Consider the following 13,991-nt stretch of genomic DNA (forward strand, 5'->3'; position numbering starts at 1 on the left):
TTTACGTAATGTGTAAAGGTACAACTATAATGTTTGTATTTTTCTTAATGTTCCGTAAAACCATAAAGATTTTAAGCTACTGGGGGGAAAAAAGCTTTGCTCCAAGAAGTATGCACGTCATTGAGTCAGAAGCTGGCGGTGGAGACCCAAATAACTCAGTTTTTCAAAAGCTGATATATCACTTATGCTTAGTTCACCTTGGATACTAATGAACAAAGCTCCTCTGCCAGATGCAGGTTGTAGCAATGTACAAGAGTTGTCTGTCCTTTCTTCTTTCTAAAATGCACATTATGAAAGGGAGATACCTAGCAGAGAGAGTTCTACGTTAGGAGCTGAGCAAAGCTAACAGTTGTCAGAGGTGACTTGAATTGCTGGTACTCTGGTATAGGCTACACACTAAACAGGAAATTTCAGGGGATAATGCTACTTTCTGATTAGATTAGAGAAGACCCATGGTGTACTGTAGCCAGTTGGAAACCAGCTATCTAGTTCAACACTGATTTTTTTATTAGTTTGGTTTATTCTTGTATAGTAATGGTGGTCTACACTACTCTTGCATAAAGTGACAGAGTCCTGTGGCACCTTATAGACTAACAGACGTATTGGAGCATAAGCTTTTGTGGGTGAATACCCACTTCGTCAGATGCAAGGATTTTTAATTTAAACAGGGATTTTGAAATACTCTCTGGTTGGTAATGGAGTAGCTAACAATTTGAGTGACAGTTCTAACTACCATAAATATTTAAATAGTTATTGCATCTATCTAGATATTATTGACAAGGTCGGATGAAATTGATCTTGAGCCTTTAACTCCTGTAGAGTAATTACTCCTGGATTTCCCTGTACCATGGTTGCTATTAAACTTTTAAAAAAAAGTTCTACTAGTACCCTCACCCCGTTCTCCGCATTCACCTTTCTGTGATGGTGCACTTCCTTCAAAGCACTGTGTGAAAGATGAAATTGAATGGTCATTTTTGGGACCTTTTTCCAGGGACTGAATGCTAGCTATGAAAAGCCAATCAGAATATTTTCACCTGTGAATGTTCCCATGAATAATACTGTTACATTTATTACAGCTCTCCAAATCTCTAACTCCATGGGATGTTCTGCTCAGTTTAATTGCAGCTGTCACACATGATTTGGATCATCCAGGTGTTAATCAGCCTTTCCTTATTAAAACAAACCATTACTTAGCAACTTTATATAAGGTAAGTGAAAATATCATACTTATCAGAACCAGGTTTGAGTATCTTTTCAGTATAGAAGAATTATATTAACAGTGAAATTGCTAATGTACTCACTTAATGGTAGACTTGAACCTAGGATGTTTATCCCATTGAGTGAAAACAATAAATACAAGCTATTAACGTAATAGAAGTGTTAAAAAGTTTGAAAATCATGAACTTTTTAAGAGGCATATAGACTGTAGTGTAAGACTAATAAAATCTTTTAAAGTAACGGCAATAATTTTGTTTCTGTTTTGCAGAATATCTCAGTATTAGAAAACCACCACTGGAGATCAGCAGTGGGGTTGTTGAGAGAGTCTGGTTTATTTGCACATATGTCATTAGAAAACAGGTATGTATTTTTTATACAGAGAGTATACACTATATGAAGTTACACACAATGTATTATCCATGGCATCAGACAACTTTGTAAACAAGTGTTCTGTTAAAATATTACATAGCAATTCATAATCCTAGCTAAATATTCAGATCATTTAAAGATTTAATGGGTGCTATGAGCCTTGCAGGAACAGTTAAGTATTCAGTATACAGCTTGGAAACTAGTATTTATTGTGAACACTGTGTGATGGAAGTGTATTCATTATACAAACATTTGATTAGATTGAAAGAAAATATTGACTGACTAGTAAGAGATAATTGTATTCTGTGACCTAAACAGTAACTCATGTTCTGTATTTTTAAATTGCAGCTCTTTTCATCTTCTTTAACAATAGCTAGAATAATTTAGCTTACAAATATTTGCAGTAGGTTTCTCTCTTCCTGAGAGCTACCTATGAAATGTCAGAGTATTTTTATAAATATTGTAGTTTTTAAAAAAATGTTATATAAACATTTGAAAGTGCTGCACTTACAGCCATCATGGCTTACAGTTTATGTATACATTCATATACAGTTGCTACATTCAACTTAAATGTGTCAATATGATGCCTAATTTTTTTCCTCATATTTTCATGCCTTTGGGTATTTTATATCACTAATTTCAGGAAGCTGATGGAAAGCCAGATAGGTGCTCTGATTCTTGCCACAGACATAAGTCGGCAAAATGAATACCTATCCCTGTTTAGAACCCATTTGGACAGAGGAGACCTATGTTTAGAGGAGGCAGGCCATCGCCACTTCATTTTACAGGTGACTGTTTTGAAAGTTTCACACTATTTCAGAAGTAAATTGCTTCAAATATCATACTTTTTTTTTCCTCCCAGGAAAATGGTCTTCATCTGCCATGGGTGACCAGTGAAGAGGGGATGTTTTTATTCTTTAGTTGTGCTTAGTGTGCACAAGGCCTGCTTACACAATGAGATGGAGTACCAGCAAGTCCTGCTGAGGCTCCACAAGATCCTCACTCTGTAGAGGGCAAAACTAGCCCTTTCTGCCTGCACATGTTAGAGAGGAGCTTTCTCAATGAAGCAGAGGAAGGAGCAGATGAGTCAGAAGCAGAGGAGGGGGAATTAGAAATGGAGGTTAAGGTTTTCAGTTTGTCACTGATCCCAGCAGTCAGAAACTGGGTTAACAAATCTTCCATTGAGGTGCAAGTTTTTTGCTCCTCCCTCTAATGAAAATCCCCAAGAGACTGGTTAAGACTGTTTTAGAGTTATCTTTGGGTCCCTTGATCAATACTCTAAGGTATATTGTGGGGTACTGCTGTATTGTTATGAAGCCTTGGTTTGTGCTGTCAGATACCTCTTGATAGGGAGGCATACAGAAGGCTAAAACACTTCCTTTGAGAAAGAGGAACATTAAACTGTTAAAGAGTGCAGAAATCCTGTGATTTCAGATTGGTTATCCTGTCTACAAAAGTCAATGAATAGTAAGAACCCAGTGTTTGACCTGTCCTGACCAAGCCATAAACAATAAATTTTCTGTTAAGTGGGGACTTATATTTTGTTTTTCAAAAATAAGTAATGCAAGGAAGTAAACTGAACTATAAAAAGCGACAAAGAGTCCTGTGGCACCTTATAGACTAACAGAAGTATTGGAGCATAAGCTTTCGTGGGTGAATACCTTGTCAGACGCAGATAAGGTGCCACAGGATTCTTTGTCGCTTTTTACAGATCCAGACTAACACGGCTACCCCTCTGATACTAAACTGAACTATACTAACTCAATCCTACTAGGATCTCTGGCATTGAAACTATGCTATCAGTTAATTCTTTAAAATGTCTTATTGCAGTTATAAAATGGGGTGCGGGGATGTTAAATGGCTTTCAGATAGTGTTTTCCTAACAGCTAACTTAATTTTTGGTTAGATTTAATTTAAAATAAATACTGTTTTGTAATTTTATTTCGTATTTAAATGTCTTTATATTGAATGTTCTGCATACAGTGCCCTTCAGAGGTACTTTGTATTTAACTCTCATTCACTTTGTCCAGGATAGAAGTCTGTTTGCCTTCAGTTTTACTTAGCTCTGTTCATGACCTCTTATAATTCTCCAAATAGCATTCTGTTAGTGTACTATGGTTAAGGCTAAGATTTTGTCACTGATATTTTTAGTAAAAGTCACAGACAGGTCACGGGCAAAACAGAAAAAGTCACGGAAGCCGTAACCTGTCCCTAACTTTTACTAAAACTATACCTGACAAAATGGGGATCTGCGGATCCCCACACTACTTCAAGCGGGGCAGCTGCAAGGACTAGGAGCTGCCTGTAGTAGCTGGGGGCTGCGGGGTACCCCGCTACCTGCAGCTCCAGGCGTCCCTCACTGCCCGCCGGGGCTGGGAGCTTGGGGATTCCCTGCCACCCCCAGCGTCCGGGAGCTTGGGGGTTCCCTGCCACCCCCAGTGTCCGGGAGCTCGGGGGTTCCCCCGCTGCTGCCCACTGGGAGCTCGGGGTTCCCCCACAGTGCTGCCCTGGGCATCAGGGAGCTGGAGGTTCCTCCACCACCGCCACCAGTGGCAGAGAGCTCGGGGGTTTCCCTGGTGGCGGCAGGGAGCTCAGGGGCGGGGGGTCCCCCACCGCTGCCCTCCAGGAGCTCAGGGGGTTCCCCGCCATCCCCGGCGGCAGGGAGCTGCAGGGGCCACCACAGGCAGCAGGGGTACCCCACAGCTTCCTGCCCCAGCGGGGGACCCTGCAGCTCCCGACCATCGCAGGCTGAAGTCACGGAGGACGCTGGAATTCACGTATTCTGTGACTATGGCGACCTATCTGACTAAATTGCAGCCTTAACTATGGTATATAATTTTAGAGTGAAATGCAAGTGGTTGGGTTTGTTACCCTGATTAGAAAAATGCATGAGACGTTATGGAATACAGTAGTAGCTACTCTAGAAATTATGCTGCTTTTTTGTATTCATGTTTTTGCATGTAGAAAAAAATTGAAAGTAGTGTAACCCAGTATATGTAATTCACTAGATGGCTTTGAAGTGTGCTGATATTTGTAATCCATGCCGGACCTGGGAACTGAGCAAGCAATGGAGTGAAAAAGTAACAGAGGAATTCTTCCATCAAGGCAAGTAAAAGAATAGAAATAGTCTAATCTCATACCAATGAATGTGTAAATGTATCATAAGATGAATATCTGAGAGTCATAGTGACTTTGTGAGATGAAGGGCTATAAATTTAGGCCTAAAGGAGGGTTCAAATAATCCTTTTCTTCTGTTGGCTACATTCTTGAAAGAGGCTGCTGCTTCTACTAACAGCTGATGAAGAATCTGCTTTAACACAATACACCCAAAAGTTTCAGATTCTAGTTGAAATGTATTCCTCACTATTAAAGATACTTTAAATGAAGGATTGCCTGTTTTATATATATATATATATATATATATATATATATATATATATATATATATATATATATATAGGGCTGTCAAGCGATTAAAAAAATTAATCATGATTAATCGCATGATTAATCACGCTGTTAATAATGAAATACCATTTATATAAATATTTTTGGATGTTTTCCACATTTTCAAATATATTGATATCAATTACAACACAGAATATAAAGTGTAAAGTGCTCACTTTATATTTATTTTTAAATATAAATATTTGCCCTGTAAAAATAAAAGAAATAGTATTTTTAATTCCCTTAATACAAGTACTATTGTGCAATCTCTTTATCAGAAAAGTTGAACTTACAAATATAGAATTATGTACAAAACATAAATGCATTCAAAAATAAAACAATGTAAAACTTTCAAGCCTACAAGTCAACTCAGTCCTACTTCTTGTTCAGCCAATCACTCAGACAAACAAGTTTGTTTACATTTGCAGGAGATAATGCTGCCTGCTCCTTGTTTACAATGTCACCTGAAAGTGAGAACAGGCATTCTCATGGCACTGTTGTAGCTGGCGTTGCAAGATATTTACGTGCCAGATGCGCTAAAGATTTATATGTCCCTTCATGCTTCAGCCACCATTCCAGAGGACTTGTGTCCATGCTGATGACTGGTTCTGTTCGATAACAGTCCAAAGCAGAGTGGACTGACATGTTCATTTTCATCATCTGAGTCAGATGCCATCAGCAGAAGGTTGATTTTATTTTTTGGTAGTTCGAGTTCTGTAGTTTCCGCATCAGAGTGTTGCTCTTTTAAGACTTCGAAAGCGTGCTGTACGCCCCGTCCCTCTCAGATTTTGGAAGGCACTTCAGATTCTTAAACCTTGGGTCGAGTGCTGTAGCTATCTTTAGAAATCTCACATTGGCACCTTCTTTGTGTTTTGTCAGATCTGCAGTGAAAGTGTTCTTAAAACGAACAACACGTGCTGGGTCATCATCCGAGACTGCTATAACATGAAATATATGGCATAAAACATAGAGCGGTAGACATACAATTCTCCCCCAAGGAGTTCAGTCACAAATTTAATTAACGCATTATTTTTTTAACAAACATCATCAGCATGGAAGCATGTCCTCTGGAATGGTGGCCAAAGCATGAAGGGGCATACGAATATTTAGCATATCTGGCACATAAATACCTTGCAATGCCGGCTACAAAAGTGCCATGCGAACATCTGTTCTCACTTTCAGGTGACATTGTAAATAAGAAGTAGGCATTATATCCCATAAATGTAAACAAATTTGTTTGTCTTAGTGATTGGCTGAACAAGAAGTAGGACTGAGTGGACTTGTAGGCTCTAAAGCAGGGGTCGGCAGCCTTTCAGAAATGGTGTGCCAAGTCTTCATTTATTCACTCTGATTTAAAGTTTTGCGTGCCAGTAATACATTTTAACATTTTTAGAAGGTCTCTCTCTATAATATATAACTAAACTATTTTTGTATGTAAAGTAAATAAGGTTTTAAAAATGTTTAAGAAGCTTCATTTAAAATTACATTAAAATGCAGAGCCCTCCGGACCGATGGCCAAGACTCAGGCAGTGTGAGTGCCACTGAAAATCAGCTTGTGTGCCGAAGGCGGCACGCGTGCCATAGGTTGCCTACCCCTGCTCTGAAGTTTTGCATTGTTTTGTTTTTGTGTGCAATAATGTAACAAACAAAAAAATCTACATTTGTAAGTTGTGCTTTCACGATAAAGAGATTGCACTTACAGTACTTGTATGAGGTGAATTGAAAAATATAATTTATTTTGTTTATCATTTTTACAATGCAAATATTTGTAATAAAATTATATAAAGCACTGTACACTTTGTATGCTGTACTGTAATTGAAATCAGTCTATTTGAAAATGTAGAAAAACATCTAAAATATTTAATAAATTTAGTATTCAATTGTATAATAATGCAATTAAAACTGCAATTAATTAATCGTGATTAATTTTTTTGAATTGTGCGAGTTAACTGTGATTAATTGACAGCCCTAATATTTATATCTGCTCTTATATTGGGTTATATTTTTGCAGAATGCATTTTAAAAGTAAAGATTCAGTTGTAATACATAGAATCTGTTCTCTCAAGGTGACTTGACTTCCTTGAACGGTTGCCTAAGACAGATTTGGTTGTGTATATTATGAATTAACAATTCCAGAATGCTTACAGTTAAAATTACTTTTCTAAGTAATTGTTCTCTCTTTAGGAGATGTTGAAAAAAAATATCACTTGGGTGTGAGTCCGCTGTGTGATCGACAGTCAGAAACCATTGCCAACATCCAGATTGGTAACTACAAATATATGTATATGAACAGTTTAAAATCTTTCAGTGGTTCCCTTTAATGACAATTTTTAGAGGAAGGAAAGCTATCTTTGCCTATAAATCTTAAAATTTGCACTTTATTTGTCTTCTTTTTTGTGTTCATTTGGCAATGCTCCTTCACCACGAGCAATTTTTTTCTTTGCTTTAAAATTTCTCCTTTGAATTTAGTACTCGTGAAAGGTGCTCGATTGATAGTCCTGGAGACTGAAGTCCTGTATCCATAGAGCAGGTACAGCATGGGCAGCAGCAATGCAGCCTTTCCAATACTACTTCTCCAATGTGCCTTAATCCTAACCTGGAATGACAAACTCCAGAGTTAGAGGACATTTCATTCACCTACCCATTCAGTCCTTGGTGCCTCTAGTGAAGCTGCCAGTTGACTTAGCCTTTTGGAATGTGGACACCTATTCACTGGGAACTGGTTTAAAGATAGTCTTAAAGCACAGAAATTTCATGTAGGCCAATGGACAGCTGTTAGATTATTTTTGATCACTGCCAGCCTGGACTAGATATATACCAGGGACAGAAGTGAAAGGATTTTCCCATTAATAAACATTGACTTTTTTCAAAAAAAGTTTTCTTTTCATATAGATTGAATGGGATTGAATGAAAAATTATGTTCTACTATATTAAGCAGATTAATAAATTCTAACCTCAGACATAATTGTGAATTTTTTTATTTCATATAAAATTGGAAATGTAAAAAAAATTGTGACTTTGGTTCTCACAAATTATACTAAATTACATCAATTATAACCAATCAGATTGCTGAATAGCTGACCATAATTTTGATTTTTTTAAAAATAAAGTTTTTTTTTTTTTTAAATAAGGCAAAAATATAGTTCTGGCAACCTTATCTTTAAATTTTTGTTTGCGTATATAGAGCCAGATTTTTAAAGGTATTTAGGCATCTCACAGCCATTGAAATCAATGGGAGTTAGGCACCTGAATACCCTTAAAAATCTTAGACATAGACAAAATACTGTTGTGTGTGTGTATATAGGGCAGTGGCTTATTTCAAGCTATCTCATTTGCTGCCCAACACTGGGAGCCCTTTAAATTGTGGAGGCCATTAGTGATCCTTGCCTTGAATTAGACACAAGTTTGCCTGGTCATACTTCAATACACTTAACTGGTCTAGTGATGCCGAGGGAATTTGAATGTGTATTTCCTTTGTAACACAATTCAACTTGTTTGTAGGATAATTTATTATATATGAGCTTGTGTCTGTTAGACTTTCAGGCTTTTTGTCTAGTTTATGTGGCTTAATTCAAATCTGATGGTTGATTTCCTCCTTTTTCTCCTCTCCAACAGTTTTTTTCCTTTATTTCTCCACTGCCCCAAAAGGGAACAAATGAGATTCATCAGCTACTTCTTAATACGATATTATGCTATTCTTTTGACTGTCAAACCTGTAACATTTCTATAGATTACACTTCTATATTTTAATAAAGTGCCATAGTGTTAGAAATATTGTAAGATGACGCTTTTTAGGTATAAGTTGGAGAAGAGTTGCTAATGCATTGTTAATCTTTTATTGCACTTCCTAAATCCTTTAAAACCTTTACCTTAAAAATGCATATTCTTTCCTGTTTTTAATCTAAAGCTTTCTTCTTTAAAGGTTTTATGACCTACTTAGTGGAGCCATTATTTTCAGAGTGGGCCCGGTTTTCAAATACCAGGTTATCACAGACGATGCTTGGTCATCTGGGACTGAATAAAGCTAGTTGGAAGGGACTGCAAAGAGAACAGTCGAGCAGTGGTGATGATACTGATCCTGCATTTGAGGAAATGGACTCAGATGTATTACCTCAGGAAACTCGATTGTCCTGACCCCAGAATCTGCATGACAAAATTGCCTCTTACGTAGGTATCTGCACAATGGGGTTTGAGGAAAAACTTGTTATGACTGCTCAAGGTTCAGTGTAAATGATGCCAGCATTATTTATTTCCAAGTTTTCCTTTACAGATCACTTGAACCCAATTTTTATTTACAAGATTGGAACATAGAGCAATATGCATATGCCTCAGTTGGCTTTTGTTTGGAACCTTTAATATGCAAAGCACAGCAGTGACTGAATCTTGAAGGAACAATACAAGGTGCCACATGGTTTTTTTTTTAAAAGTTTGAAATAAGGTCTTCAGAACTAAGACTTGATATGAACTATTCCATTTTCTTGGGATTTAGCAAGTCTTACATAAACATGTTCAAAGCATACCTTCCATTCAGTCCTTGTTTAAAATATGGAAATGTGAAGTGCCCATCCTCTGCTGCCTCTGGCAAGACTTGATGTTTACAAATGTACTCTGAAACTATTGGTTCTAGACTTATCTTTACGCATGGCTGTGAAAGAACCACTAACTTTGGGTTTTCTTTTAGAAAAAGAAAAGAAAAGGTCAAATCTGAGACTGCAGCTTTTTTTCCTTTGGATGCCAGAAAAGACTCCATTTGTCATTATTTTGTTTGTGCACTGGGAACTGAGCGTTCATCATAGAGCACAGCCAGGCTTTACTCCAGTGCTGTATGGGAATGCAGTTTTTGAAAATGCTTCTGAATTTGCAGAGTGGGGGGTGGGTGGGGGGAACATTGTCCCTAACTGTGTTGCAATTCTGCAGTGAAAATGTTGCATGTTGTTTTCACTATTGTACATTTGAACTGCATATGCAAGAAAAAGGTAGAATGTCTATAAACACCATATTCAACTCAGGGTATTTGCCAATCTGAAATAAAGTGGGATGGGAACTGTGTCCTTCCGAACAAGGGTACAAATGCCCCTTTCGCTGCAGTGTGTATGTACGTGTGGGTGTGAGAGTGTTTGGGGTTATGTGGGGAGGGAGTGGGAAGGGTTTCAACTGCAACATTTTTTATTTATTCTTTTAGAATGTGACAGTGTAATGAACAGCCACATTGGAGGGAACTGTAACAAATTGCTACAGATGCCTTAAACTATGCACATAGCTAAGTGACCAAATTTGTTTTTGATTGAAAAAAAGTGCATTGTTTACTTATTCCTCCCTCTACTGAAACATTACCCATTTACGGGTTTTTGATGTGAAAAGGAGAAATGTTTTTAAGGATAAAATTTAAGGACTAATTTTAAACTTCAAACATTCCATTTTTGTAATCTGTTTTACATTGTTTTAAGTACAGTAAGCACAACTGTTATAGAGTTTAAGAGAAACCGGTGCTTTCTTTTAGTTCATTTGTATTTCCCGTGTTATTTCTGTAAAAGACTGTTTATTAATTCTGTTTACAGTTTGTTGCAACAGCCATTTTTGGGAGAGAGCTTCAGTGTAAAGCCACTTGTAAAGGCTTTACCATACTCATTTTAATATGTGCTTGTTGCTCTTAACTTTTGATGAATAAAAAATAACTTTTCACATTATGCTCTTGTACATTTGAGTCTATTATTATGGAGAAGTAGTTAAGCTTGCAATTAACTTCCATTATAAAACCTTATTCTAACCCCATTATATGTATTTTAAAATGTTTGTCCTGCAAATTGTCAAACTTACTCACTTCTGCAACTTTTGCCTGCAGTTAGAACTAGAGCTCACTAAAAATGATCCTGACTTGTGTGTTTGTCTCCCTCTAGGTTAAAAGTGGCTTGTTATCCCTTCAAATTCTCCACATTTTGTTAAATTTCCCTAAAATCACTGTCCATTTGTACGCTCCCTTAGTCTGGGGAAGAACATGCACAGGTCTTGAATTCTAGAACCACCATTTCTAATGTAAAGCCTTAACAAATCCTCCTGCCAGATCCCACACCACCACTCTTACAGGGGTTGATTACAGTATCATCCACTAAGGTATGTGGGACATGCTACTGATGGCATTTAACTAAATTGTTAAAGATTGATTTCCTTTTGTCTAAATAACAAACCCACTATAGACCCCACCCCCATCTCTCTCTCTCTCTCTCACACACACACACACTTCTTGTTAGTCGCACTTTGTTCATTTTCTCCAGTTGCTACTCAAAATGTTGTTGATTTAAAGCAGTGGTCACCAACTGGTCAATCGCAATCGACTGCTCGATCCTAGAGGATCTCCCAGTTGATCGCGATCTCCGACGGCGCAGTGGGGCAGCCGCTAAGACAGGCTCCCTGCCTGCCCCTGCCCCACGCCGCTCCCGGAAGCATGGAGCTGTGTCCAATGGGAGCTGTGGGGGCAGTGCTTGTAGAGAGGGGCAGTGCGTGGAGCCATGTGCCACCCGCCTCCCCCAGGGGCCGCAGTGGCGCGTTGGCTCCTTCCGGGAGCGGTGTGGGGCCGGGGTAGGCAGGGAGCCTGCCTTAGCCTTGCTGCGCCGCCGACCGGGAGCCGCCAGAGGTAAGTGCTGCCCGGCGGGAGCCAGCACCCCAAGCTCCCTCCTGCACCCCAACCCCCAGCCCTGACCTCTCCTCCCAGAGGCAGCACCCCCATCCCTCCTGCACCCTGCCCCCCCCTACCAGAGCCAGCACCCTGTACCCCCTCCTGCACCCCAACACTCTGCCCCAGCCCGGAGCCCCCTCCTGCACCCAAACTCCCTCCCAGAGCCCACATCTTGCACCCCCTCCTGCACCCCAACACTCTGCCCCAGCCCGGAGCCCCCTCCTGCACCCAAATTCCCTCCCTGAGCTTGCACCCCGCACCCCAATCCTCTGCCCCCTCCCACACTGCGAACCCCTCGGCCCCAGCCCAGAGCCCACACCCCCTCCCAAACCCCTACCCCAGCCCGGTGAAAGTGAGGGTGGGGGAGAGCGAGTGACAGAGAGAGGCGGGGATGGAGTGAGTGGGGCGGGGCTTTGAGGAAGGGGTGGGGTAGATCCTGGGTTGCCTTTAAATTCAAAAATTGATCTTGGGCATAAAAAGATTGGAGACCACTGATTTACATTTTGTAAATGGGAAGCAAAATGAACTGTGGCTTGTGTTCAACAACAATCCAGATAAGAGTTACCAGGAACTTCGAATGTACTTTAGACAAGTTAAAGTTGGGCCATGGAATATAGTTCGGTGGCACATACCAAAATATATCACCACATCATTTATGACATATTTAATTGTTTCTTGTAATTTGAGTAATGTGAAAGACATAATAATGGCTGATTCATCATGTTCCTTTGTGATGTGCTGTCTAAAAACCAGAGATGTTTAAAAAGGACGTTATAATTAGAGCTGGTCAAGAACTTTTTGAAATGCTTTTAGTTGGAAAATGATGACTTGTCTAAATGAAAATTTTGAGGATATGTATTTTTAAATGAAACTTCCATTGGGAAGGTTTCTTGGGTTCACAATGGAATTTCTGATCAATTCCAGAATGAGTATATTCCTACCCCAGAATATCCAATAACCCAGTGGTTAGGGCACTTACCAGGGATATGCGGGAGACTCAGGTTTAAGTTCCTGCTCTGCCTGATTTAGATTAGGGACTTGAACATGGGTCTCCCACATCTCTGCTGAGTGCTCTAACCACTGGGCTATGGTTATTACTGGGTGGCATCTATGTTTTTCAATGAAAAACCTCAAAGGGTCTCAGTTTTATTCTGCATCAGATTGAAAACAAATGTCAAAACCAAGTTTTTTGCAAAATGGATTTTTGTTTTCTGGACACCCTTAGTTAGAATAGAATATTTTAGGTTTTCTTAGGCATTTATTTTACTATAGAGTCCAGAAATACTTCAGTTAAGCCTATTAGGCTTGAAGTAAATGTTCACTAAGTGAAATTTGCATGTGGTACTTCAAATACCAATTTTTAGGAAGGTGGTATATGAACCAGTAAAGTTTAGGAACCACTGATTTTCAACATTAAGTGACCTGAAGAGAATTTTTTAATGGCATTGCTGTTTACTTCATGATTAAAAGGGGAATGGAGAGAGTATTTTTTTAACCTAAGGAAGGTCTATTTTTTCCTGGAGATCTCTGAAAATGTGCACTGAAATCTCGCCTTCACATTGTTTCTGCCCACTGTTGATTAGTCATTAGCGTTAAAAGGTGCTTGCAAAAAAGCTATTTGAAAGTGAGACACAACACTGAGCAATTCAAAGGAAGGAAAGGTTACTTACCTTACAGTAACTTGATTTCTTCAAGATGTTTTGTCCCTATGGATGCTCCACCGTAGCTTCCATGTACTCTCTACCGGAGAATGCAGAGCAGCTTCTGCGGGCCTGCAGACACAGCAGCACCTTGTGCCTCCAATGAGGGCATGTAAGGAGGCATGTTGGACCCACCACCACTCAGTTCCTTTTTGACCACGAAGTAGAGCCTCCACAGCAAAGGGGAAAGAGGGCAGGGAGGTGGAACACCCATAGGGACAAAACACCTCAAAGAACTCAAATTACTGTAAGGCAAGTAACCTTCTTCTTCGAGTGATTGTTCACGTCCATTACACATTAGGTGTGCGCGCGTTGCGTGCACGGAGGTCGGAAACTTTTTCCCTCAGCGGCTCCCGTCAGGTCGGCAGGGGCCCCCCCCGCCAGAGCGGCGCCCCGCTCTAGCGTATATATATACCTGTGGGCCCGACCTTCCCTCAGTTCCTTCTTACCGTCCGTGACGGCGTTGGAACAACTCTTATCTCTCGCCTGAGAGTGTCCCTTAGCGTTAATAGTATCAGTGTTAATGTTAGCAGTTAGCAGTTCTTTAGAAGATAGTTAAGTTCCTTCGTTTTAGGTGTTTGGTGAAA

General features: G+C 39.6%; 1 protein-coding gene across 1 annotated transcript in view; it reads left to right on the forward strand.

The window, feature by feature from the left end:
- Positions 1 to 9,165, forward strand: part of PDE7A (phosphodiesterase 7A) — a 120,089-nt gene extending 110,924 nt beyond the window's left edge. Inside the window, exons 8-13 of the mRNA XM_065399480.1 lie at positions 1,077 to 1,208; positions 1,487 to 1,578; positions 2,231 to 2,375; positions 4,596 to 4,692; positions 7,216 to 7,296; positions 8,954 to 9,165. Coding sequence (XP_065255552.1) covers positions 1,077 to 1,208; positions 1,487 to 1,578; positions 2,231 to 2,375; positions 4,596 to 4,692; positions 7,216 to 7,296; positions 8,954 to 9,165 — 759 coding nt within the window. The remainder of the gene's footprint in view (positions 1 to 1,076; positions 1,209 to 1,486; positions 1,579 to 2,230; positions 2,376 to 4,595; positions 4,693 to 7,215; positions 7,297 to 8,953) is intronic.
- Positions 9,166 to 13,991: the final 4,826 nt, after the last annotated feature.

The sequence above is a fragment of the Emys orbicularis genome, chromosome 2 (assembly GCF_028017835.1).
Source record: "Emys orbicularis isolate rEmyOrb1 chromosome 2, rEmyOrb1.hap1, whole genome shotgun sequence".
In the NCBI taxonomy this organism is placed as follows: domain Eukaryota; kingdom Metazoa; phylum Chordata; order Testudines; family Emydidae; genus Emys; species Emys orbicularis.